The sequence below is a fragment of the Xiphophorus couchianus genome, chromosome 21 (genome assembly GCF_001444195.1).
Source record: "Xiphophorus couchianus chromosome 21, X_couchianus-1.0, whole genome shotgun sequence".
Lineage (NCBI taxonomy): Eukaryota > Metazoa > Chordata > Actinopteri > Cyprinodontiformes > Poeciliidae > Xiphophorus > Xiphophorus couchianus.
The window spans coordinates 20905118-20929654 of record NC_040248.1 but is presented as its reverse complement, the minus strand read 5'-3'; the positions used below and the strand labels follow the sequence as shown (position 1 = coordinate 20929654).

The following is a 24537-nucleotide window of genomic DNA, read 5'->3' as shown; positions in this document are numbered from 1 at the left end:
TTCAGGAAGTCATCACAACACGGCTCCTCTATTAACCCTTCAACAACGTTTCTACCAGCGTTTCACTGAGAAGTAGCTCCGGTAATGAGCTCAGCAGACACACAGTTCCACCAGGTGTTTGCTAATTGCTGCTGGCTAGTCTGAAGGAGCTGAGTTGCAGGGCAGGGCTGGTGTGAGAGGTGAGAGCTGTGAGCAGGATGCATTGCTATACCATGTAAAATAAACCTTTTAACAGGATGTCTCGGCCCTCCTCAGCTGTGTTTGAAGTTGTGTGAACGTCTTTGACTTCAGCCTGTATAAATCTGCCCAGCATGAAGAGACAGCCTGAATCTGCTTCTCGCTCTTAATGCTCCACAGATGACAGATGCCACTGTGGCCCTAACCACACAGGACGCTCTAGCCCCACGGACCGCACGGCTCCCGCTCGGGGCGCGACGTGTTGTTAGAACGCTGGAGAGAGGAGAGGAGTGGAGGAGAAAGAAGAAAGGGCCTGTGGTGAAAAGCCTTTTCCTCAACACCTCACAGGGGAGTTAAACAAGCAGACGGGCAGAGATCTTGAGATCTAGAAAGATGGAAAACGTTCAACGCCGAAAAGGTCTGAGCCTTTGTAAAAAAAAAAAACAACAAAAAAAAACTCCTACTTTGAAGATGAAGGGGGTAAAAAATGAAAGCCAGAGCTCCTGCTCCCAGCTCACCGGTTGTTGATTTGCAAAAGATCTGCAACGGAAACACAAACGCTATGTTTAATTCAACATGTCTCAGGGCCGATTCGGGAACAAATAAAGCAACATTTACATAAATAACGGAGAGTAAATAAGTCGACGAGGGAAAACAGCCACAGGAGACGGATAATCAAACGCGAAGTGAGCTTTATCCCGAAACGCTGAATGGGTTTTAAATGTCCGTTTGTGGCTGAAAGTCAAGAATCTGGCAGAATTGGGCTTCGTTTGGCCCTCGGGGCGGAGGGGCCCTGCGAGATATGATCTTCAGTGACGCCGCTGCATGCTTGCAGTTGCGTTTTAACAACAATGGCTCTTCTGAAAGAGACCGTAAACATGCGCCTGGGACCTTGACCCCGGCAGTAAACAGTCTCTCCACCTGATGATGAATAGCAGAGCTGGGCAAGGCGCAGAGGAAGGGCTGCTGCTCTCTGACTCCTTACACATTCTGATAGGGAGAGCTTGATAGTTTAGCCCCTGGTATTCCTTATGCCTTGTGGAGCTCCATTGTTGTCAAAAATATTGAAGGAATAAAGGTTAGTTCCACCTTTTTAACTCTCATTTTACTCTGATTAGATAACAATAGCCTTACCAAAAATTAACTACAGTGTTTGGGTATGACCTAAACCAGGGCTGTCCAAAGTGTGGCGCAGAGGCCATTTTATGGATTGATTTTTTTTGTTGTAATTTTTGCAATATTTTTTGGCCCTTGAATCCTTTTGACTTGGCAATTTTGCTCTATGTGACAGAAAGTTTGGACACCCCTGACCTAAAAGTATCATCTGCTTCCATATAAAAGACAGAAAATAGCACAGTGTCTATGTCAAATAAGCTGTCAGAGAAAATAAATACAATCAAATTTCCAAGGTTTTAATCGAGGGAAGAAAAAAAATAAATCAGTCAGCTGTGTTTTAAGCGTCTTTGCTGGGATTTATTCTCAGGAGCCATTTGCACAGTTTTCAACCCTGGTCAGTGATGTTTTGGCTGAACTCTGACGTCCAGGTTTTATTAGGCTAACCCAGTCTGCTGACGTGTGTTGCTCATCTGCTGCACTGCCAGCAAAAAAAAAAAAGAAAAAAAAATCCCTGCTCCCAATATAAGCTGAAAAGTAATAAAAACCTGCGTATGCACCGGAGCTGCAATAAATACTCCACGCCTTATGAACCTTTTAACTTCCAGGTGTACGGCGCAAATATTTTACTATCGTTTGCAAACAATCTTTAATTTCAGTCATTCATGTGGCTTCAACAAGCCGAATGGAGAAAAACACGAGTTTGACACACGTTCCATCTGCCGCAGGGCGTGCGTCACATTCAAGGCGCAGGGGCCAAATCCAGGCTTCCAGAAGGGTTTTGTGGCCCTCTAGACTCAAAGGTGCAGTATTATGTGTTTCCAGGATTGTGCTATAAAATGGCACTGTGTTAACTTTAGTTGTTACAAAAATGCTACATATATCAAATATAACTTAAAATACTTTTTACATTGCAATTTAACACCTTGAATTTGAGCCTTTGTCTCTTTAAAAACTCCAGCTCTTTCTGAAACTCCGCCTCCAGGAAGTCATCACAACATGGCTCCTCTCTTCATCCTCTAGCGTTTCTACCAGCGTTTCCCTGAGAAGTAGCACATATAATGAACTCAGCACATGTACAGTTCACAAGGTGTTTGTTACTTTCTGCTGGCTAGTCTGAAGGAGCTGAGTGGGAGAGTTGTAGGAAGCTTAGAAACCGCAGCTCCGAGAAGGCGGGGCTAGGTCCCTCCCAGGCGTTTTGCTCAGCTGAATGGTTGCCACGGGAGATTGACGGATTTCTCAAAACATGCATGACAAAATCAAAAACTCCAGGTATGTTTTTGACAAGGGAATACATGATATAAATCTTAAGAGTCAATTTTACATAACACTGCCCCTTTAAGAAATAGAACCTTCAAGATAACACTGTTTGAGTGTTTTATCAAAGAAGCAGTTTTATCCTATTCAAATTAGATGGATGTGAAAAAGCTGCTCAGTATTTAATTTCTATAAATTCTCATAAAATGCAGTCAGCTATTCATAGTTATTATTTATCAATTATTAATACATTCTAACACAACCAGCCTCCAAAAAGACAAATCTAAACGTACAGCCAGGTTAGAATGTGGTGGTTTGAATTATAACTATATTAATTCAAGTTAGGAAAAAAAAAAAAAAAAAGACTGTGGCAACACTAAAAAAATTTTTAAAAATTCATGGTCACCCAAATTACCTTGAAGTTTGTGGTTTTAATGTGAAGCTGTAGAAAAACATTTAAAGCGTTAGGAATTCATTTGTAGAAGACTAAATGGATTGCTTAGACGGGATTATAACCTGGATTTACATTAGTAACATTATCACATGTAAGCAGGATTTCTTCACCATGGTTTCTCTCTAAAACACAAGGAAATCCCTCCAGACTGTAATCTTTTACGGCCCTCTGTCCTGCACTTGAAAACTGGGGGAAAAACTCCAGGTAAAAAGAAAAAGAAAGCTTGTGTTACTAGACAAGATTTCTGCACCTTTTAATTGCTTTTTAAATACTCTTGTTTGCGTTGCCTGGCCTGGGTAAAAAAAAATCTCTCACCTGATGGGGTCGGTGTTAACAACAGGAAATGGCTGCCTCTCGGTTCAGTCCGGAGTGCGTAGAGGAAGCCCTCTGTTTGTGTAGCCTGACCTGTTCAGTGGTGACCCCCAGCCTCAAACCCACAACTCCACATATTTATGTTCAGAGGTCCACTTCCACCTTCTGTCCTGACGAGACACAGGCCCGGTGGGACTCGTTCTCCTAAACGCTGTTTACGTGTATTTACTAGGAGCCAAAGTTCCTCCACCAGTCGCGGCCGCTGACCGCTTGCGGACCGTTATCCAGGTACCGAGTGATTTGGTGTGAAAACTATAAAGTCGCAGCTAACGAGGAGCACACCTCTGTGCCGTTTAACAGTCACACTGCGGGTTTCACCAAAACAACCTGGAAAAACAACAGCAGCAAAGAGTAAAAAAACAACGTGACGTCACCAGTTTCACCGGAAAAACAAAATCTTGCCAAGTATTTTTGGTCTAGTTTCAACTGCAGATACACACTTGAACAAAGACAAACTCAAAGGTAATTCTTTAGCTAGATGTAGGTGTTTGTTTTAAGTCAATAATTCCTTCATACTCATGTAGAAAGTGCTAGTTCCACTGGCAGATTACTTCACTTATGCGGCTAAAATGCAACTAGCCACATTCCCACCCCATAGCAACCACAAATGTGCTCATATTTTACTTTTACAGATTCTCAGATCAAATGGTAAGTTGTGGCGATGTGCCTAGCACACTGATGTGACAACAAGTGGAAGCTGGAATCAAACCCACAACCTCCTGGCTTCAAGGCGACTGCTCTACTCTGTCGCATTTACATTATTCAGATCACTAAACTAATTTAAATATCAGGAAAGCAGAACCTGAGTAAATATGATACATTTGTTAAGGGAAAGTCCAATCCAAAGTCTTTATTGGGTAGGATTTCACTAGCCACTTCAACAGAATCTGTCTGACAACATGAAGTAGGCTAAAAGCGACACATCATACCCCAATCTAAAACATCTAACAAATACAGATACTGAGGTAAAATACAGATTTACATCAGTATCCAGAAAGGATTCCAAAGTCATTTTAAAGCTTTGGGACTCAAGTGATCAAGTGAACAGTGGCAGCCATAAATGGAGAAAACATGGAACAGCGGCAAACCTTCAGGAGTGGACCGGCTTACCGACGTTACTCCAACAGGGCATTGACGATACCTTCACCAGGCCCAAAAAGAACCCAGAACAACACCTAAACTCTGCAGGGCACACTCGCTTCAGTTATGGTCAGAGTTCATGTTTCAACAGCAGACTATTCTGCTGATTGGCCTATTTAAGCTCACCTGATGGAGGCTGGAGGCTGAACACTGCTGTGCAGGGTGTGGGCGGTGCCGTCTGGGGGGTCACGTCCCGAACCAGGGGGAAAGAAATGGGCAGGCAGCTCTCAATCAATACTCAGTTAGCATGCTACAGTTTGTTGTATTCATTGTAGACAATGGAAACAATAGAACATATTTTTTTTGGAATGTAATAAATATGCATATGAAAAGAGGTATTAATTAGAATTTTAAGTAAGAATAAAAGTAAGTTAGAGGTAAGGGAATTAGTTCAAAGGTCATCCGGGGATGTTGTTTTTAGCAGCATTTCTACTTTTTTAAGAGGAGCAGGTATTTTAGGAAGAACATAATAGTAATAGTAAATCTGATCCATACTCCAATCTGGAATATGGCGGTAATGAACCTCAGGTTGTTTGCCAACCGGCATAAAAAAAATACAAGAGGAAGAATAAGGGCAGTACAACCAATCATTAGTTTTACAGGCAGATACTTTTTCCACCAGGGCCAGATTGGTTTGAATAGCATTTTCTCGTCATACTTGGACTTTTTGTTTATACTCAGTTTCTTTTTGTGTGAATGTGACAAAAAGCAAAAACAGAATTCACCTTAAGGGAGCCGATGCTTTTTTATAGCACTCTGACTGTATGATTCTTTATACAGGCCCTGGTTTTGCCCTGTGTTGTGGAAGTTATTTTGACGGAGAATGAGATGAGAACATAAGGAGTGGTGGTACCGGGCGGGGCCAACTTACTGAAAAGCCAAATTAAGAGTTCAGACACTGGATAAATCTCTGTTAAACAAGCAGTTGTTCCTCAGAAGCTGCGGCAGGGTGTGCATGGGAAGGTGGCGGGTAAGGCTGTGATTTACCTCTGGAATACACTCGCATAACATGAATAAATTTAAAATCCACCGTCCTGCTGGGATGACGTCTCACTCCGCACCGCGTTATTAACAGTTCTATTCTTGTTTTTTCACAGTTTCTATAGATGGCTCCTCTACAAAAACAGGCAAAAAAAAAAGAGAAAAGAAAAGAAAAAAATCAGAGTTTAAACATTCCCAAGGAAATGTCATAAAGTACTCCAGAACGAGTATAATTACTCAACGTTCTGCTCATCCAGCAGCTCCTAAATGTTGTATTTTACGTCCCTGGGGCGCTCTGTTCAACGTGCGGCGTGGCCATGTCAGTTAGCGAGCGCTCAAACATAAACAAACAGATAAATTCATGATGTCAGGCGGATGGGCTTTTAGCGCTCGGCTTGCTTTTATTGCTCAGACTCCCTCGGCGGTGTGTGAAAGTCTCGGCTCTTCTCTGTATATACCCTTCAGCAAATTTTCCCTCGACATACTGGACGGCTCCTCTCGACAAGGCCAGGATAAACACCGGCTGAGGAGGGGAGTAGTAAAAAATGTTTAGATATACAGGCCGCCCTCAGGATTTAGTCTGCGAGATAGTGACATTTATCGGGGTCAGCTGAAGTAGATCGGACGATGTTTGATGTCTGTGAAGTTGGTTTAAAGTGACTCATCTCTTTAAGAAAGAAACGGAGGATAAACATGTTGGCTTTTTTCCCAGAAAATTTGTGCTGCAACAGAACACTTGCTCTCCTGTTTAAGACGCGAATGACTTTGTTTGAAATTGGAACACATCCACTTGGTCCACTCCCAATTAAAGCTAAAACCAAGTATGACTTTACAGAAATTGGACAATGACAAACAGAAACAAGTTAAGAGCTACAATGCAGTGATTTCCATCAAACATAAGTTTGTACCAGGATGATTGGAGGATTTACCTTCTAATTTCACACTTTTGATCCAGTATTTCCTTTCAATTTGGCCAGAGTAGCTGACTAGTCTCCATGACTTCCTGAGGCAGGCTAAATTAGAGTGAAAAATATGACTTACTGCCTGCAGTTTGATGCACAACTTATGTATGTTGAGTTCAATGAAGGTATTGTTGTTGACCTTATTCCACGTGACTCCACACATCTGCTTTGATGGCGGTTTTATTATTTTTAAAAAAACCCGCTGTAAGATCCTATCTGACCAACTGCTTGTTGTTGTAGACCACTTCCTGACCTCTGATAGCGGCTTTAGCTGCGCTCACACTGAGATGTTGTCAGAAAGACCCAGGCTTCTCTGCTTTCAGGCCAGTAATCCCTGGGATCTACACTCACAATGAACTCACATCAGAGCCAGCTCAACAATATTAGAACCCAACGTACGCCGCTGAAGCTCCAGCTCCACACCCCATGCAGAGAAGCAAAAGCTGGCCTGCTGCTAGGCCAGAACACTTTGTGGGAGCCATCATCATTCAGGTTCAGTATCTACACCTTTCACTGTCCCCCCCCCCAGTTCAACATTAGCTTATCATGTCACCATGAAAGGTGTCGGGTTGCAGACGTTACTTGCCTAATGAAAGCCAACTCTTCTATGGCAGTGCTAAGACAGTTTCCACTGTATTAATCCATGTTGAGGTGTATTTGGTGTTCGAACGATTAAAATAGGAAGTCCTACGTGTTTCTATAGGGGGTCTCAAGTATTTGCAGATTTCAGGTATTCACAACCCTCACTGTTACCGGAGTCCTGCGCCGTTACCTCCTGTACCTTTAGACGTCATCTCAAATGAGGACAATTTCCCTCCAAAACTAAAAATAAGGGTGAGTTCAGAAATTCTGTCCAAACCATTCTGCTTTCTTTATTCATGATCTGTGACTTAACTATGAAAGTCAAGGCTACAAAACAGCTACTCCCCAAACCCAGGGAGAGATGACGGCGGCTGCTCGAGGGCAAGGCAGACGAGAACTTCCAAACCAAACTGGAACCGGGTAGGTTCAGTCAAAATACAGAGTTAGGTGTACATAATGCAGTTTGTGTCATCTGCCAGCCACATTTGGCAGGAAAAGCAGAGTAACGCCATTCAGCCATTTGCCTACAGAGGCCCATTGCTGACAGGCGGAGCAGCAAGTGCCCTGGCATTAGGAAGAGGGCGAGGTGCACCCATGTATCAACCGCTGAGCTCATGGGAAAGTGGACCTGCACCTACGAGTTCATCAGCTTTTCAATCACCGTTCTCCCCAACCTCCTCAACAGATCTGTCGACACGCACACGAGTCAGAGGCTGCGCATGAGCCACTTCACTTTGCCGTTCCCGGTCAGCCTTTTAGGACTGGAATGCAACCTTTTATTTTGCTGGCTTCAAACAGTGACATTTAACTTCAAGAGGTCCACTCCATCCTGTAAACATTCCCAACATTATTATTTTTCTTTGACCAAGATTTCCATCTAAATGTTAACGTCACATTTGGGTAAATGTTTATTTGGGGGTCATAGGGTGGGCAATGATGACATGAACTCAAAGCTGCACTTTTTATCCACAGGAAGGAAATGAATTGGCCAAATATTTAGATGGCGTCTTCTTCCAGCGGATGTCTGTCATGTCCATGTCTGTGCAGTCGTGGACATTACTCAATAAAAAAAAATAAAAAAAATTCTCTTTTTGTTCTTGGATCTTGGAATGACAAGCTATGTTTATTTTCTGGAATGTCTGTGTTTGTTTGTGGTTGAGGAATGGTAAACAGCGTTTAGGTATCGGTGATATGATTTAGACTAGCGCTACTCCATGCCAAGCCATGCCTTGGAATAGTCCTGCAGGATCCTCTGTGAGCGTAAGAAGTCCAGTTGGGTTGCTTAGCAAGTCTTTAAGACTGATAGAGCTTATAATTTATGCAAATATTCTGATTGATACTTTTTAGTCCAGAAAGGCAACGGTTGTAATTATGCACTCTTACAAAAATTAATTTTGGGACTTTCCGAGGGGATCACACCAACATCTTTTTGGTGTAATTTTAACATGCAAAAAACAGATATTGCTGTAGAAATACAATTGATTGCAAAGATAAGTAAGCAAATAAATAAATTAGGATAAGTTTGTGCAAATTATCTGTAATTTATTTGAACTGCACAGATGGATGACGGTGATTGCACGACTGCTTTTTATCCATATGCCTTGAAGAACCCATCAAAGCTTGATGTTACAGCGTACTTATGATTATAGTTCTTTGAAGAAAGCTATGATTACTAGTTATTATGCCAGTTAGCTGGTTAAGGACTATCTAGACTGCTAGCAAAACCAGACTCTTGACATTGTACTACGTCCGTAAAGTTGTTCATTTTAACATGGAGTCCAAAGCGTCAAAATCAGCTCTTATTAGATGTGTTTCCATTACAAATGTGCGCAAAACTTTGTCAGTATTCTGGTAGAGTCAAAAAAAAATACACAATTTCACAATTGCTTTGTTTCTGTTAAATGAGAAACACAAATGAAATCACATGTATGAGCGATAAGGAATTTAAAAATGTCATCCTCCTACCATTTGCTGTCGTCTTCTTCCTCTTTTCCACAAGTAGTAACAGCTGGTTGTTGATCAGATGACTCATGTGATTGCAGTTTTTTTCAATAAAAAAAAAAAAACACCTCATGATCCTAATACAAAAACTTTTTATGTAAAAACCTGATTTGTTTTGTTCAAGATAGCCATGTTTCCATTGAACAAATTTATTTTCATAATTAAATCTGCTTAATTTTAATGTCAATGGAAACATAGCTGATGACGTAGTTGTGTAAAAAACTGGGCCATGCAGTCCGCAGGGAGGCTTCCTCCTCCTCTTCTCTCTACCAGGCCCGAGTGGAACTATTTCAAACGGAGCTCTAAGTGTCGTGTTGTGTGATTGGTCAGAGGTTTGTAGACGTATTTTGTGTATTTGGTGTGCTCGGGACACCAATGTTGAAATTTCTCTTCAGCTAGTCCGCTTCCACTCTCTGGTCTTTGTATCTGTAGGCAACATAAATACTTTTGAGGAACGTTTTTTCAGACACGGCGAGGAATTACGGACATTCGTACAACTTCTCACAAAATACTTACAAAGATGGTCGGCGCCGTGGGTGTAAATACGAATTTCCTTTAATCATGCGACCATAAGTCAACTGATCGGCTTCAAGTGAACCATGGGAAAGCCTTAGGACTATTTTGAGCATGCCACATGTAGCCAGAAATGGAACTACACTCATATAAAGCGGCATTGTGTCAGTCCACCAAGAGTACTTCTTTTTCTAAATTGATAAATGTTTGTCTATTGCCTTTTTATCATTCTTTACCATGACTGTTAAATAAAAATATTTTAACAACTAATCTGCACTGCGTCACACATGCTCATGTTTCAGTGGAGGAAAGCTATTGAAGCTTGGGAGGAAGGAAGCCATGTGAGCACTTCCAAAGCTTTAATGAAAAGCCTTTTACTACCCCGGGTGTTCATCCATTACCATGCGCAGGTGTTAACAGGTTCCATGTGTGTTTACACTTCATATTTTGTTCCACATGTTGCTGCCTCCACAGTGGGCACAAGGCTTTTCAGGACAGTTACAGGACCTCTGAGAGGGCAGGGAGCAGAGCGGGGGGCACCACCCAAATTGAAATCACTTGCATGCTTGTTAATCCGGCGTCAGGAATGCAACTCACCTGAGGAGGCAGGACATGTGGAAGGGGGTGGTGAGCAAAGGCGGCACACACACAGGCTCCTGCTGGAAAGCAACAAGAATGAAAATGGCGACCTGGTGGTGGTGTCAGAGGGGTCCCTTGTAGTTTCTTTAAAGTGAACAGGGGCTCTTTTGACGGAGGCCAGTCGGTCGTCTCATTACATTTGCATATGAATGTAAACAGTTTGAGCGGCTTCTGCTGCACAAAGAGGCTAATCCTAATGACTGAGGTGACTGCTTGTGTGGGGTAGGCCCAGCTCTGGCATTCTGATGTGTGTGTACTTGTTTTTCTACTTCTCTGGGACCTTTCAGATAAGAACACTAATCTCGTCAAGGCCAGTAATACCTGTGGGGACCGCATGCATGTGGTTATTGGGACGAGTTCAGGCAAAACTTTCTGGATTTGAGGCAATCATGAGAGGAAATTGTTACAACTTGACTTATTTACAGCAAAAGTTAGTGATGAAGTCTGGTTTAGATTAAATGTAAGTCAGTGGAAGGTCCTATTATAGATTGTCACATGGTTCTGTGTGGTGATCATGGTGTGTGTTTGGGGGCATGTGTGTGTGTGTGTGTATGTGTGGGCGTGTAGGGGTGGGTGGGTGTGTGTGTGGGCGTGTGTGTGTGTTCTTGTTGAACTGTTCTTCCTAGGACCATTTATGGCATATTTATTAACCTTCTGAAGACCAATAGGTCTTATGAGGACCAAGGCCCGGTCCTAATACGGTGGAACCCCTTGTTCAGGATTAGATGTTAGGTCTAGATATATGGTGTGAATTAAGTTTCAGTTAAAGGGACAGAATTATATTAAAGCAACTCTTGTGAGTTATAATGTGATTCCCTCATCAAAAACATCTGGAGTGTTGCTTTGGTTCTTTCATGCATGTTTGAGAATTCCCTTAAGCAGTGCAAAACGCCAGGTTGGACCTAGCTCCACCTTCGAGGCCAGAGCTCCTCCTTGGAGCTGCAGTTTTCAAGCTTCCGTGACTCCCCCACTCACTTCCTTCAGACTAGCAAACAGCAATTTCCACCTGGTAGAAATACTGTACAGCTGATGTCATTATACCAGTTACTTCAGTTACTTTAGAACAACTGAAGGCAACACAGAAACTTGATTGTGCTCTAAAATGGCACTCTGTGCCTGGAAAATACACAATACACAATACTTCCCCTTTAAGGTTAGGGTTAGGAATAGATTAGTACTGGTTAAGGATAAAGGGAGTTACTAAAATGAATGGAAGTAAATACAAAGTCTTCAGTTTGTACAGAAGTACAAGGGTGTCTGTGTGTGTGGTGTGTGTGTGTGTGTTTAATCAGTGTAATGCAATCAACTCAATCAGAGCTAAGGCATAAGAAGGAACTGGTTGCTGGTAGGTCTTGTAGAATTCTCTACGCCACCTCTGTTACCACAGGACACCCGTGGATTAGCCAACAAAGTGGGATCAAGCTAAAGAAAACAGCCATCACATTAGGCTGCCAGGGGACAGTGTTATTATTACAAGGCTAATAGTCCTCTGGGAGGCCCTGAGCCTCACTAATGCATGCTGCCGCTAAGTGGTTAGCTGCTAATAGTGTTTTCATGTCCTCCTAATGGACAAAAACACAGGCTGAGCTCTGCGAATAGTGGACCTCAACTTTTAAATCCTTACAAGATGTCTTAGTTGCGGTTTCTACGGTAACCATGAGCCCTAGGGTGTGAACTTTTCAACCCAAATGCTCCCACTCACCCCAATTATCCATTGTGCGACGCAGCCAGTACTCACGGCACCGACTTGCGGCGACTCCTGTCACGAGCGTTGCCGCATTCGGACTCTCAGAAATGTAAATAATCGAAAGGGAGTTTGGACACTCCTGCGCCACAGAGACCCGACCTCAAGCTTCAAACAAGCTGTCACCAGTGGGCTCCTACCCTTCTGCTCATTTCTGCTTGCATCCCCACTTCGAGGGAGATTTGGCAGGAAGGAAGAGTTTGGAAGGAAGGTTTGCTAACGGCCATTTGCGGTGCTTTGCTACAAGCAAGTGGAAAGAGAGACAAAACAGAAAGTGGTACCTTGAGTCCATCTTCCCAAAAACAATTACAGCTCGTTTTTTTATTGAACTTAATCGTCTGACAGACCTGAAAGTACTCTCCTCTGGGTCTAATAAGATTAGCTGTCCTGTAGACGGTAAGATCAAACTGAAACAGGAAGTTGGCCTTACAAATTGGAGTTGCTCCTTTTTCCCAGTGGGAAATCCTACTTCAGAATCATTCCAGTTGATTTTTCCTCCTGGGAAGTCGGAATTTCCCAGTTCTGACTACAACTTGAACGCAGCATAAGTATTCATGCTCTTTTACTCTGGTACCACTAAACAGACTTTGTGGTGTGTACATGCAAAACAAATGTTTGCAACTCAGAATACAAAAACGCTGAATACACCATCTTTACATGAAACATGGTGGAGGTAGAATCATGCTGTGGGGATGGTTTTCTTTCAGAGAGCGAGTGAAGCTGGTTAGAGTAAATGGAGTTCAATACAATACGATACTGTAGAACCATATAGGCTGCAGAAGATTAAAGTTTTGGGATAGAATGGTATAGTCAAATTCCTGAAGTGAATCCAATAGAGGACGTCTGTCAAAATAGGCAAAAACCTTAAACTGTAGACGTGCAAGGCTGGCGGAGAAAGACCCCAAACCCGTCTAATCTGCACACTGCAGCCAAACGCTCATCGAAAAAGTATTTACTCAGGGAAGCTGGATTCAAATGCACACCACACTTTTCAGATTGTCATTCATTTTCATTCTACTTCATTTTGTGTTGGTCTTTTGAGTAAATAAAATACATTGATGTGGTTGCAATGTAACAAAGCGAGACTTGTGGGTACGTTAGCAAGGCAAACTCTACTTTTCCATGGAAAACATTCCCAAATTAGGGGAAATGTGATTATTTGGTAGTCATGGATAAACGAGTCCTACTGTAGAGTTCATTTTGCTACAGTGTGTCGATATAACTGCAAGTCAAACAAACCAAACCCAAATGCAAGTTTTTAGACTCACATTTCCAGCTGAATCTTGCTTTAAAAAAAGCACTTTATAGGAACTTTATGACCAGATGATTCAATCCTCAGTGTGACCCGTCGGTAGAATCATGGCAGACAAAACAGAAGCTCTCCAGCTGATAATATTCCTGTTATTACTGTCTAATAACCAGGAAACAGAGAGTCCAGATTTAAATAAAAAGTCACTTTAATTGAAGTTCTTTCACACACACACATGCACACCCCTCCACACACACACACACACACACATTTAAAATCAAGCTTTTAGTCTGATCACAGAAAGAAGTTGGAACATTCACTCCGAAGAAGACGCACACCGGTCAGTTTTCTCAGACAAAAATATATATAGATATATTTAAATCTTTACAATAAGCTTGAATCATGAAACATCCAGAGGAGTGTGCACACCTACAGTCCAAAAGCACCGCGACCTCTCTCTCTCTCTCTCCTCCTCCTCAATCAGTCCTTTTCTTGTACCCTGGTGTCAGTGTAAAAATCTTGTTTTGTTTTTTGATTTTTTTTTTTTTTATTGAAAAAAAAAAGATAGAAAGAAACAACAACAAATGTGCAAATAAGACAAAAAATTTTGGAATCCTTCAGCATTTCAGTGTAGAAAGTCCAGGATCCTCAGCGAGCCCCTCTCAAGTTTAAATACAGATCTGCCTTTTCATTTTCAAGTAAAGTGCTCCTCTAGCAAAAAAACAACAAAAACACGCGGCATGAACTCAGTCCCGCATCGTTTTAGCAAAACAAAGGAATGTCCTTTTAGAGGCAGTCAGACGAACTCCAGCTTGCCGTGGCCGCTGTACATCCCCCAGTGCACTAGCGACAGGATCTTGTCGCCGCCGCCGCCCGGCTCGGCCTGCCGCATCTTGTCGCAGGTCAGGCAGCAGTTCTCGTGCCCCGACACCGGCACCATGCACTCCAGGTCCAACTTGGCCACGTGGCCCTTCTTAGTGTGGTGGCCGTGGAAGCTGTAGTGGAGGCGCGACAGCATCTGCTGCCGCTGGTCCTGCAGCCGCTTGTTCTCGCTGCGCAGCATCCGCAGCGCCAGCATGATGAGCAGCACCAGGATGAGGCCGCCGGCGATGGGCACGGCGATCACCGCCGCCCGGAACCACACCTCCTTGGCCGAGGCCAGCTCCTGCACGCGCGTCACCAGGTTCCGGTTGCCGTCGGCGGGGTAACGGCTCTCTGCGAAGGTGGAGACAAGTGGAAGGTTAGCTTTACGTTGTTAAGGAGCGATGCTCTAAACCCCCCCGACAGAAAAGAAAAAGCAAAGAAGGCAAACAACAGAGAGAGAAAGAAAGAGACAGAGAAAGAGAGGAGGTGAGGAGAGGCGAAAACAAATGAGTCACCTTGTCCCACAGATTAATCTGAGCTAATAAACTACCGTATGCTCTGCCTCTGAAAACAAAACAAACCCAAAAAAAAAAAAAAACCCCCTGAAAAAGTCCCTCCTCCGTCTCAGAACCCGACAGGCCCCGCGTTTCTGAGCGGACGTCGGGGATGTTCGCCCTGCGAGGCACATTCCAGCGCGGTGGGAAAATTACACGGTGCACACGCAATAAAAAAAAAGAAACACAGAGCATCTGATCTCCTTCCAAGAGCTTAAAGGTAAAAACTGCCCGGCTCTCGCGCCTCTGCAGGCGCGGAGCTGGGGCTTGTTAAAAGTTTAAAACGTTAAGTTCTGCTAAGCTGGAAAATTAAGAATGAGGCGGGATATGGAAAAAAAAAAGAAGGAAAAAGTAAACGCTGCTTCTGAAACTGAAAGAAGGAAAATAAAAGCCCTCAGAATAACTCAAAGGAAGCCTGTCGCAATTAATTCTAATTAATCGATTGATAGATTAAAATGAGTGCAATAATTTCCATTCTGATTGATATTTTTTGAAGGGCAGCTTTGTTTAGAAACATCATGATCCATTTTATTTATGGTTTGAGTTCTTTGTTTTGAATATCTTCCAGTTCCTGTTAAGCGGTCTTTACTAAATGAAATCCATTTTTTGCCTTCTTGCGTCATTATTCGTGCGCCATCGCTTCAACGCCGCCTCGAGACAACCAGACCATCGCCATACTTCATCGTGCTGCCTCACCTGTCGAGTCCCTGGTGTGCGTCAGGTCTTGCAGGCCCCTGTAGTTGCACATGTCGTCGTGGCAACACTCCAACGTCAGTGCCCCGCCGAGGGGGTCGGCGGCACGGCGGCCGCCACTGCAGGCGTCCGCGGCGCCGGAGACGGGGGCCAGGCAGCCGTGGGTGAGGGGCGAGTTGGCGCTGAGCGGGTCCAGGACCTTGGTGAAGCAGGCGTTCAGCTCAGACTTGCACATGTAGCCAGTGGCCACGCAGTGCGGCGCGTCACAGTAGCACCTGATCTCTCCTGGAGGAGGAGAAGAAGAGTAAGAGAAACTAAATTTTATGTTTCTTTTTTTACAGCAGCTGGTTTCATTCAATCTTCCTCCACGTCTTCCTCTGGCTAACTGTTGCTAGCTTCTCCTACAGTAGATGCTAATGAGTACGTAGCTCTTCCCACCCTGTAGCCGAGCTCTGCTGGTTGGGAGTGGGCTCAACTGAAGAGCCTCTGGCTAACTTCTCATTACGGCCGCCTCGCTCTTCACAGCAACACACAGCCCAGAGGCGACTTGGCTAGCTGTCACTAAAACAATACAATGTATCAACCTGAATGTTTCTGAAGAAGAAGAAGAAAAAGAAATGTCTGTAGCTGCTGGGAGCTTGCAGTGCAAGGCCCACATTCATCAGATCAGTGTTTTCCCTGTGAATGATTGGAGCAGCAGGGCTAAGGAAGGTCATTTGGAGAATATTTCATTAGAGAGGAGAGGCCCCTTTGTGGGCTGACCAGAGGGAGGGGCCCTCAGCCGGGATGAGCGGAGAGGCTCTCTGGGCCCCCCCGAGTTTGTCCGATACATGGATGGAGGCTTCGCACCAGGAGTGAGAGAAGATGAGCTGTTACAGTTTGGGTTGTTTAACCCTCGTAGGGTAAAGTTAGTTTATCTGACGGTTTCAAGTTATTAAAACAGTCAACAATTTTGGTGTTTTTCAGCTTCTTTAGGAAATTTTAGTCACTTTTTTTTTTTTAAAGGTTTTTGTTTGAATATTTGCTTGCTACGACTTCCAGAGGTACCAGACGGATCTCGGGATCTGATTTGGAACTTTAAAGAATTCGGTTTCTCTTGGTGTCTTTTTTTTATTATTCATCTGGAAAACGTTTCGACTCTCTCCAGATCAAAATCTAAATTAAGATCAGTAAAAAACAAAAAAAAAACAAAAACGTGGAACGCCTTATTCTGCTCTGACCACACAGCTTGTGATTTGTCAGACGTTTATTGATGTATAAAAAAGCAACATAAAAAAAGAGACAAAGTATTTTTTTTCTTTTCTAACTTTTATAGGAACAGTGCACCGATCCAAGCTTTTCCTGACCAGTACCAATTCTAACTAAACCAGAAAACAAGACGGAAAGAAACACGACACCAGTTTTTTGATAGATAATTAAAGTCCAAACAACAAGTTACTAAAGCAAATTACAAACTGAAATCAAGCATCAAAGCCTGTTTTTTTTCTGATTTTTGGGACTTAAGTTACAACTTTAAAAAGTGCAGAACAGCCTGTTAGTGTTATTAACCATCAATAGTCACTTGTTAGTTTTGACGCACTTGGCTTATAGACAAATTAAGAAAACTAAATCGTTTTTCCAGTATTTGAAAAACCTGATCCCGACCTGGACTTTAGACTGGACTGGGTTAGAAGGTGTCTTTTAAAGAAGTGGAAGATAAATCGGTACAGGTTTTAATCAGACTTTGTGGTCCAATTTTCAACCAGAAATTCATTCAATTTGGTGTAAATAACAGAAAAAAACCTATTACAACGTATCCTTGTGTTTTGGTGGTTTTTTTGTCCTAACAAGTAAACCTTTCACTCATCACAAGCGGTGTCATCTTTGTAGCGTGATTCAGCTCGGTTCAAGTGTTTACTTCGTGAACCAGAGCCACACCACAGGTAAACCAGATGAAAAGAAAGTGGTGGAATAGTCCTTTATGAAGTCGCCTTCTAACTTCAGCGTCGGAACTCGGAACCCCGCAGTCTCGTTTCATGTCTCCCCTTGAAACAGTGTTTATCCGGGCCTGGAGAGGCCAACAAACATGCCCCGTCAGCAGAGCGAAGTCTGAGCGTACCTTTGGTCAGAAGAACCGCCATGGCACAGAGTTCCAGTTGGAGCCAGATGGAAATGAAACTGGACTGGCGCTCCATTTACGCCGAATTCCTGCGCAGTGACCGCGGTTATATCCAGCAGCAGAGAGCCGCAAGAAAAACAACCAAAAAAAAAAAAAAAAAAAAAACGGAGGGTGGGAAGGAGGGAAGAAAGGCTTACATGGAGTTAGGGTGAAAAACGAGCCATTCAGCTCACCGACCTGACAACACCACCACACAGGAAAAAGAGCTTCCGTTCCAGCATGGAGACTGAAATGCTAGTGGACCTGTTTTTCGAAGCGGTTCGGCATTACCGGAGTTCGCAACAACATCAAAAGAAAAGAAAAAAAAAAACTCCCCCAAAATACGGTCTTCTTCTCCAGGAAGAGAGAGAAACAGAAAAAAATGTGAATATACTCCTTTTGAAACGGCTGAAGGGGATGTGAAGGCGTCACCACTGGTCCTCTCGCTCCTCTCTAAGTGGCCGGTCGCAGTGAAGCATCACGTTTGTATTCCTGAACGGAGAAATATTGGGTGGAAAAACAGATGAGTCAGTCCGCGGGGCTGCACACTCAGACTGGAGACGGCGGCGATTTAACTGGAGAAGAAGCAGCGAGCGACCCAGGCTCCTCCTTCCTTCCTTCTGATTGGTCCGACCACCAAGGGCAGAAAATTGATCTGAGTGCAGCTCAGGGCACATCCGGTAACTTAATTTCAGAATAAGACCAACAGGCTGATAGGCACACACGAACCTCAGGTTGAGGTTGAATAGCAATTGAGAGCAATCTGAGCAGTACAAAATTATTCAACCTGCATAACTATCAAACAACAAAAAAGTTTATGTGGGACAACTGTAAAATGTTTGTTGATGGATTGAAGAGTTAAATTTATGTATTTATTTTTGTATTTGCTTGTTTAAATTATTTAGGCCTTTTAAATTATTTTAAATCTACCATTTTAAATGATAATAATTTAGTCTGTTCCTCCAAGAAGAAACTAGCGAGTCCTAAGGTGTTAGAAAGTTTCCACGCAATTCTGCCTTTTATAAGCTGAGAACGCAATTGTTTCTTTATTGTACAAGTAAAAATACTACTTTCATGATTTCTCAAATCTTCATCATATTGTAGCTCGTAATTTCGTTGCTCAGCAGTCGGCACCTAATTTTAGCGGCGCTATGTCCATTTTGGGCTTTGATCACATCAAGCTTTTATTTTGTACATCACTTCACCTAACTTCCGGTCTAACTCGTCTCCCTACATTCTGACCTGATCCAAGCGATCCCCTCCACCTTTCATTCATAGCCTTTTATTTCCATAATAGCGTCTTCCATGTGTCATCACAGAACAGGGTTGTACTCATTTAAGTGACTTAATAATTACGGCGCTGACGTAATCAGTAATATTATGGTATGTTGATGGTCGGACCTGTTTATGTTGCAGCTCCTCAACATAAACACAGTTTAATGAAAAAATCTTTATGGGGAATGAATCAAAACATCAGTATTCTTTTACATATAAATATATATTTAAAAAAAAAAAAAAAAAAAGAATGACAGGATTAAAGGTGTAACCTTGAAGCTAGAGTGTGACGTCAGGTCATTGTGTCCGGTATCAGCTACCTGCAGCGTCATCGCGCCAGCAGCCAGGTTGACGCCGGGCTGAGCCGCCTTCCTTCAGGCTGACACCGCTGCTGCTGCTGGGAGGAGTGGACAGCCGGTTAGAGAAATTAGCAATCCAAAAAGCGCATGGCGCCACCCAGTCCACACACACACACACACACACACACACACACACACACACACACACACACACACACACACACACACACACACACACACCCCAGCGCGCGCGCCCACACTACATACACACACTTACCCCTTCACCAACTGGCAATGCAAAACAAACCGGCGAAAGATCTGTATCAAGCCTCACGCGCCATCTGTATCTTGCCAGACGGACTTCCTTTTTTCTTTTTTTTTTAACTTTCGTTCACTTCGTAATGAAATCAATCTCATTATGACTCCGTGCCTCGGCCTACAGGTGTGATAGCGCGGTTCCGCCCTGAACCGGAGCCATATGCTTCACCGTCGAGCAACCTTTATTGTGGGTCTTAGAAAACAAGACGAGGATCCTCGCTTCGGGCAAAGTAGAAGACGACACTGCAATTACCGCAATTATGTGCAATTCCACGGAGGCGCCACTCCACGGCTGGTGTTACATCCCGTGCAAAGGGCAGTAAAGGTGGAAAGAGACGGGTTCAAAATGTCAGCTCACGCTGTTTTTAGGATTTGTTGGGAGAGATGTATACTAAAATATTCTGAGACCCCTGCGTTAATTAATGTGCAAGCTTTGTATCTGGATGATTTAACTCTTAAAATTAATTTATTCAGCAGTTTATATTTGATTTGGCGCTAAATTATCAGTTTATACTAGAGTGTAAGTGTTTACATTTTTCTCTAAATATTTCTAGAAATCCCCCTTTAACATCGACAGTTGCTAGTGCGATCTTACGGGATATTGGCTAAATACCACCATCTAGTGGCCACAGCTGGTACCAAGATTAGTCCTTTTCAGTCATAATATGTAAGAGTGCATTTTTTTCCCCCCTACAAACAAATGTAGACTGACAATCAAAACCCAGACAGATTATGAAATATATATATGCAGGATTTCACAAAATAGAACGTTTTCTTTCAAAGATATAGAAGAAAAGAAAAAACTAATGAAGTTCCAACAATATCACAAAAGACATGAAAACATTGAACGTGGAATTATTAAACCTTACTGCAGATGTGGGACTTTTCAGAGATTTCAACACAGATTCTGAAGGAGTCAAGTTCTATTTTAGATGTTTGTATTTTACCAAGTTTGAGCCAGAGACTGACTGGAAACACCCCCCCCCGCCCCCAAGCCATGGTGGATGCTGTCGTGGCCGGTGGTGAGAGTAACAATAATTATCTTCAGGACTTTAAAGGATAAACATCTGTTTATATTCTGGCTTGCACTGCAGGCAGTTTGAACTCATGCAACTTCGGTTTACCCAAACATCCTCTCTGTCTCAGACTGCTGAGCGGTGGGGACTTCTTCCTGGTTATCATTTTCAGCAGAAGTAGCGAGTGATGCAGCCGTTCTCCGGGATATGCTGCAGGGACTTGGAAATGCTCTCGACGTCGCGGTTGCTTGTTTCAGAATAAGCGCTGGAGATCAACCAGATAAACCTACGACAGCGTGTCAGTACATAGAAAAAAAGGAGTAGTAGATTTCTGCCAAAAACAACAGAAATTTTTAGATTAATCTCAGAAATTTTCTGTCATTTCAGGTGGATAATCATATCTTGGTAAGTTTATACTTGCGCTTTACCCTCTAATAAATTCATCACTATGATGGTCTCAAGAGTTTGTACATAATTTGTCCAATCCTCATTTCATTTTGAAATTCCACAAAAATTAGAACTTCCACAAAAAAGACACTAAAGCTCAGTACCTAATGTCAATATCAACCATTATCAACTCAGTCAAAACCTTACTTTTAAGTCTGCTTTTAAAAACTGCTGACTTATCATGTGTATTAAAGTACATTTAGTCAGTATGAATATGGTTGCATTTAAATTTTTTCTCTTTTTCATGATGTTCTTCCTTGTTCTGCTGCGTCGCATTCCGCTGTATTATTGTTTAAATGTTTTTTTTTGAACAAGCCATCGTCTCAAACCAACTTACTCTGTAAAATCAAGGTTGTAAATAAATGTATCATTGTCAGATGATACATTTAACAGGTTTGTGGTTGGATTTTAGTTTTACGTCTGATTCAACTTTATGTTTGGGTAAAAAAAAAAGAAAAAAACAACTATTTCTGGGTCTGTTTGATCAAATTTCACCGCCTGATCTTATGCTAACGTGGCGTGTTTTCTTCCTGCTGAGAGGATGAGTGTCCCCCGCTGGGGTGGGTTTCATGTGAGCGGCTTTCTTCGTAGGAAGTCATCGCTCCCTGCAGGTTGCGTCTGGTTTCACACATTAGGAGACGCTTACTTGGAAGTGTTACCTGTTACCGATCTGCATGACAACAGCTCTCCACCCCTCTTGCAACCTCATGGCTGGAATGCTGTTGTGGTAACTTAGGAGAGACGGGCAACTCGGTTTTTTTATTGACCAAAAAGCTCTTTTGGAGAATTTCACTTTGAATGTCCTAAAAACCAAACCATTTGAAGAGCTGTATGTGTTATGCCCCGTAGTCCCACCCAGGTCATCTCCATGCAGCCCTCACTGAGAGGCCAGCCGGGGCAGAAAGGCCTCCCTGAAACGTCTTCCTCTTGTGCTTCCTGTCCTCTCTTTGATCTGAGCCATATCAGTGTCTCCAAAGAGACCCAGACAGGCAGACTGTCTCCGTCCTGCATGATCTAGTTTTGCCCTCCTGACTGTAACAAAGGGAAATGTTCAGTACTACTGGTTTTACAGAGAGAGAGAGAAAGCCGCTCTGGCAGCTTTGATGTTCCAGATTTGGTTAAAAGATCTGCGTACGGAAGTCGGAAAACTGACTGTTTTTGACTTTTTTGGGGGGGGGGAAGGAGATCTGTGTTTCCGTCTGTCATCCAAAAGAGACAAAAATTTGCTTTTCCAATTTAACTTCAATGCTTTTTTAGTCAAAAGCGATTTTACTAATGCAAAATACACAACGCCTTTATCTTGCTCAACGACGTCAATAAAGAGAGCAGGAAAAAGCTTAGGGGTCAACTTCCTGTCCATGACCCTACCTCCAGTTTTGCCTTGATAATTGACCACAGGCCCAACATCCAGCGTTATGGCTGTATTTGCTAAAGTAATGTTCTTGGGGAGCTAATTGTCTGTAGAGAGCTACATTTCGGAAATAATCTGTTCCAGTTTTTCTGCGCTTCTCTTTTTGTGTGTTTTGATAATCACGAGACGAAGGGACTGATTTCTTTTCTGATGGCCACAACAAAATGCTGACTGTATTCTGGAGCCACTTTGTACGTAACTCGGCAGAGCTCGTAGGATTAATGTCAGTGTGAACAACCTTTATGTGCTCGAACTTTACATTATTGGCTAATGTGGTTTCATATCTACATATTTTTTTTCCACATGAGTTGTTCCTATCCTTCCCACAGCAAACCGGCCCACAACCCAAAGCTGCCACCACTGTACTTCACAGTTAGCATGGTTCCTGTTTTCCCTCCAAATTTATTGACGCTCATTTTAGCCAAAGACTTTGATTTTGTACTATAGGACCGCAGGGCATGTCTGCAATCATTAATCTTTGTTTCCATGTGAATTTGCAAAACGTAATCTGGCCTTTTCACTCCACTCTTAGAGTTGTGGTTCCTCTCTGAACGGCCTTCCAGCCCATGTTGGTACACGTCTCGTTTTGCTCTGGATAATGACACTCTCAGTCTTACTCATCCTTAGCCTTTGTTTTCGGGTTGATACTCACATTTTACACCAGAGCACATTCATCTCAGAGACAAAGAGTCTGTCTCCTTCCTGAACAATAGAATGGGTGGATGTTCCCATGCTGTTTGTACTTGCATTTAATTATTTAAACAGAAGATTGTGGCCCCTTCGGGCAGCTGTACCTAAAGACAAACTAGGCTTTTAAAGGCTTTTTTATGACTCCATTATCGACTGTTTTTAAATGAATGTTCTAAGTGGAAATAAATAAATCACTGAAACCCAGACTGAAGTCTCTTCTAGCACACTGTAAGACAAAAAAAACCAAACAAACTAATTTATGACTTGAAATCAACATTCTGGGTTGAGTTGGCCCTACTAAATCATTTTAAGAAAGGAAACAACAATGCTGCCCTCTGCTGGCAGAGAATATGCTGCTCAGGATCATTCTGATTTAAAAAGACCACATGTAATCGCTTTGTAATAAATTCCTTCACCCAACCACCATGGGGAAAAGTAAAATATTAATTATTTTTAAAGTTTTTCTTTAAACAACAACACCACTTTCAACAGTTGTGTAAAAAAAAGGCTGAGTCTTTGGACGGAAAACGCAAATATTTCCTGTCATTTCTTGCTGCAGTTTAAACGTTTTACCACTAGATGGAGCCAGATTGTACAGTTCTACATGCTTGGTTTTATGCTGCTTGTTTTATTTACATCCGTTTTTCACTAGAAACATCCGGAAGAAAACTTATCCTTCATTTTTGCTTAAGTTTTTCATTAGCTTAAAATCTAGAAATAAGTAAAATGGTAGCTCCAACGAGTTACAACAAATGGCCTATTGTCAAAATAATAGATTTTCTTAGTCAAATGATTTAACGGTTCAGGAAAACTGCTGTTCAGTAATGCACCAGCAGGTGTCTCCAGAGGAGTTGCCCTCTTTATGAAGCAGGTGGGAAGTAACAGCGCCGCCGTGGAGAAGTACATTTTAATGTATTCGTCACTTTATATCAGGAAACAATGCATAAAGCGACAACGCCTCGTATATTCCGAATGTATTAAAGGGGAAGTATTATGTAAAATAAACTTTGTTACAGTTATTTCTTCATAAAAACATTCCAGGAACATTACCTCGATTCGTTAATTCATGTTTGAGAAACCCTCTAATCTGGCAACAGTTTGGGTTTGTAAAAGCCTTGGTGGGATCGACCACCGCCTTCCAGGACGCAGGTACTCGTGGGAGCTGCAGTTTCCGCCTCACAGAGCAGCCCTTTCTACTGACTCGCCCCAGCCAGCTCCTTCAGACTAGCCAGCAGCAACTAGCAAACACCTGGAGGAACTGAATATATGCTGAGCTAATTATACCAAGTACTACTCAGGGCAGCGCTTGTAAAAACATTGTTAAAGGGTTAATAGGAGAGATGTGATAACTTCCTCAAGGAGGAGTTTTAAAAAAAGAGAAAAAAAAGCAGGAGTTTCTAAGGAGACAGAGGCCCAATTTCAAGGCATTAAATTACAAAGTAAGACTTCTTCTAAGTCATATTTTATATACACAGCATTTTTATAGCAACTACAGGTAACAGTTACTTGGTAGTGCTATAAAATTATATGTGGCTGGAAGACACACAATACTGCCCCTTTAAGAGGAGCTGTTCAGGACCCAGGAGGTGAACTCTTGTTGACCTGACAGCATCACAGAAAAGCTTTTCAACCAGGCACCAATAAAACAA

The 24537-nt window shown here is 42.6% G+C and overlaps 1 protein-coding gene across 1 annotated transcript; it reads right to left on the bottom strand.

Annotated features, from left to right (window-relative positions):
- Window positions 1-13374: 13374 nt before the first annotated feature.
- bambia (BMP and activin membrane-bound inhibitor (Xenopus laevis) homolog a) lies at window positions 13375-18031 on the bottom strand. Its single transcript, XM_028005584.1, has 3 exons — window positions 17394-18031; window positions 15299-15580; window positions 13375-14399 (listed from the first exon to the last, which is right to left on the bottom strand). The coding sequence occupies exons 1-3, from the start codon at window positions 17467-17469 to the stop codon at window positions 13981-13983; spliced, it is 777 nt and encodes a 258-aa protein (XP_027861385.1). The 5' UTR covers window positions 17470-18031; the 3' UTR covers window positions 13375-13980.
- Between the last annotated feature and the right edge of the window lie 6506 nt (window positions 18032-24537).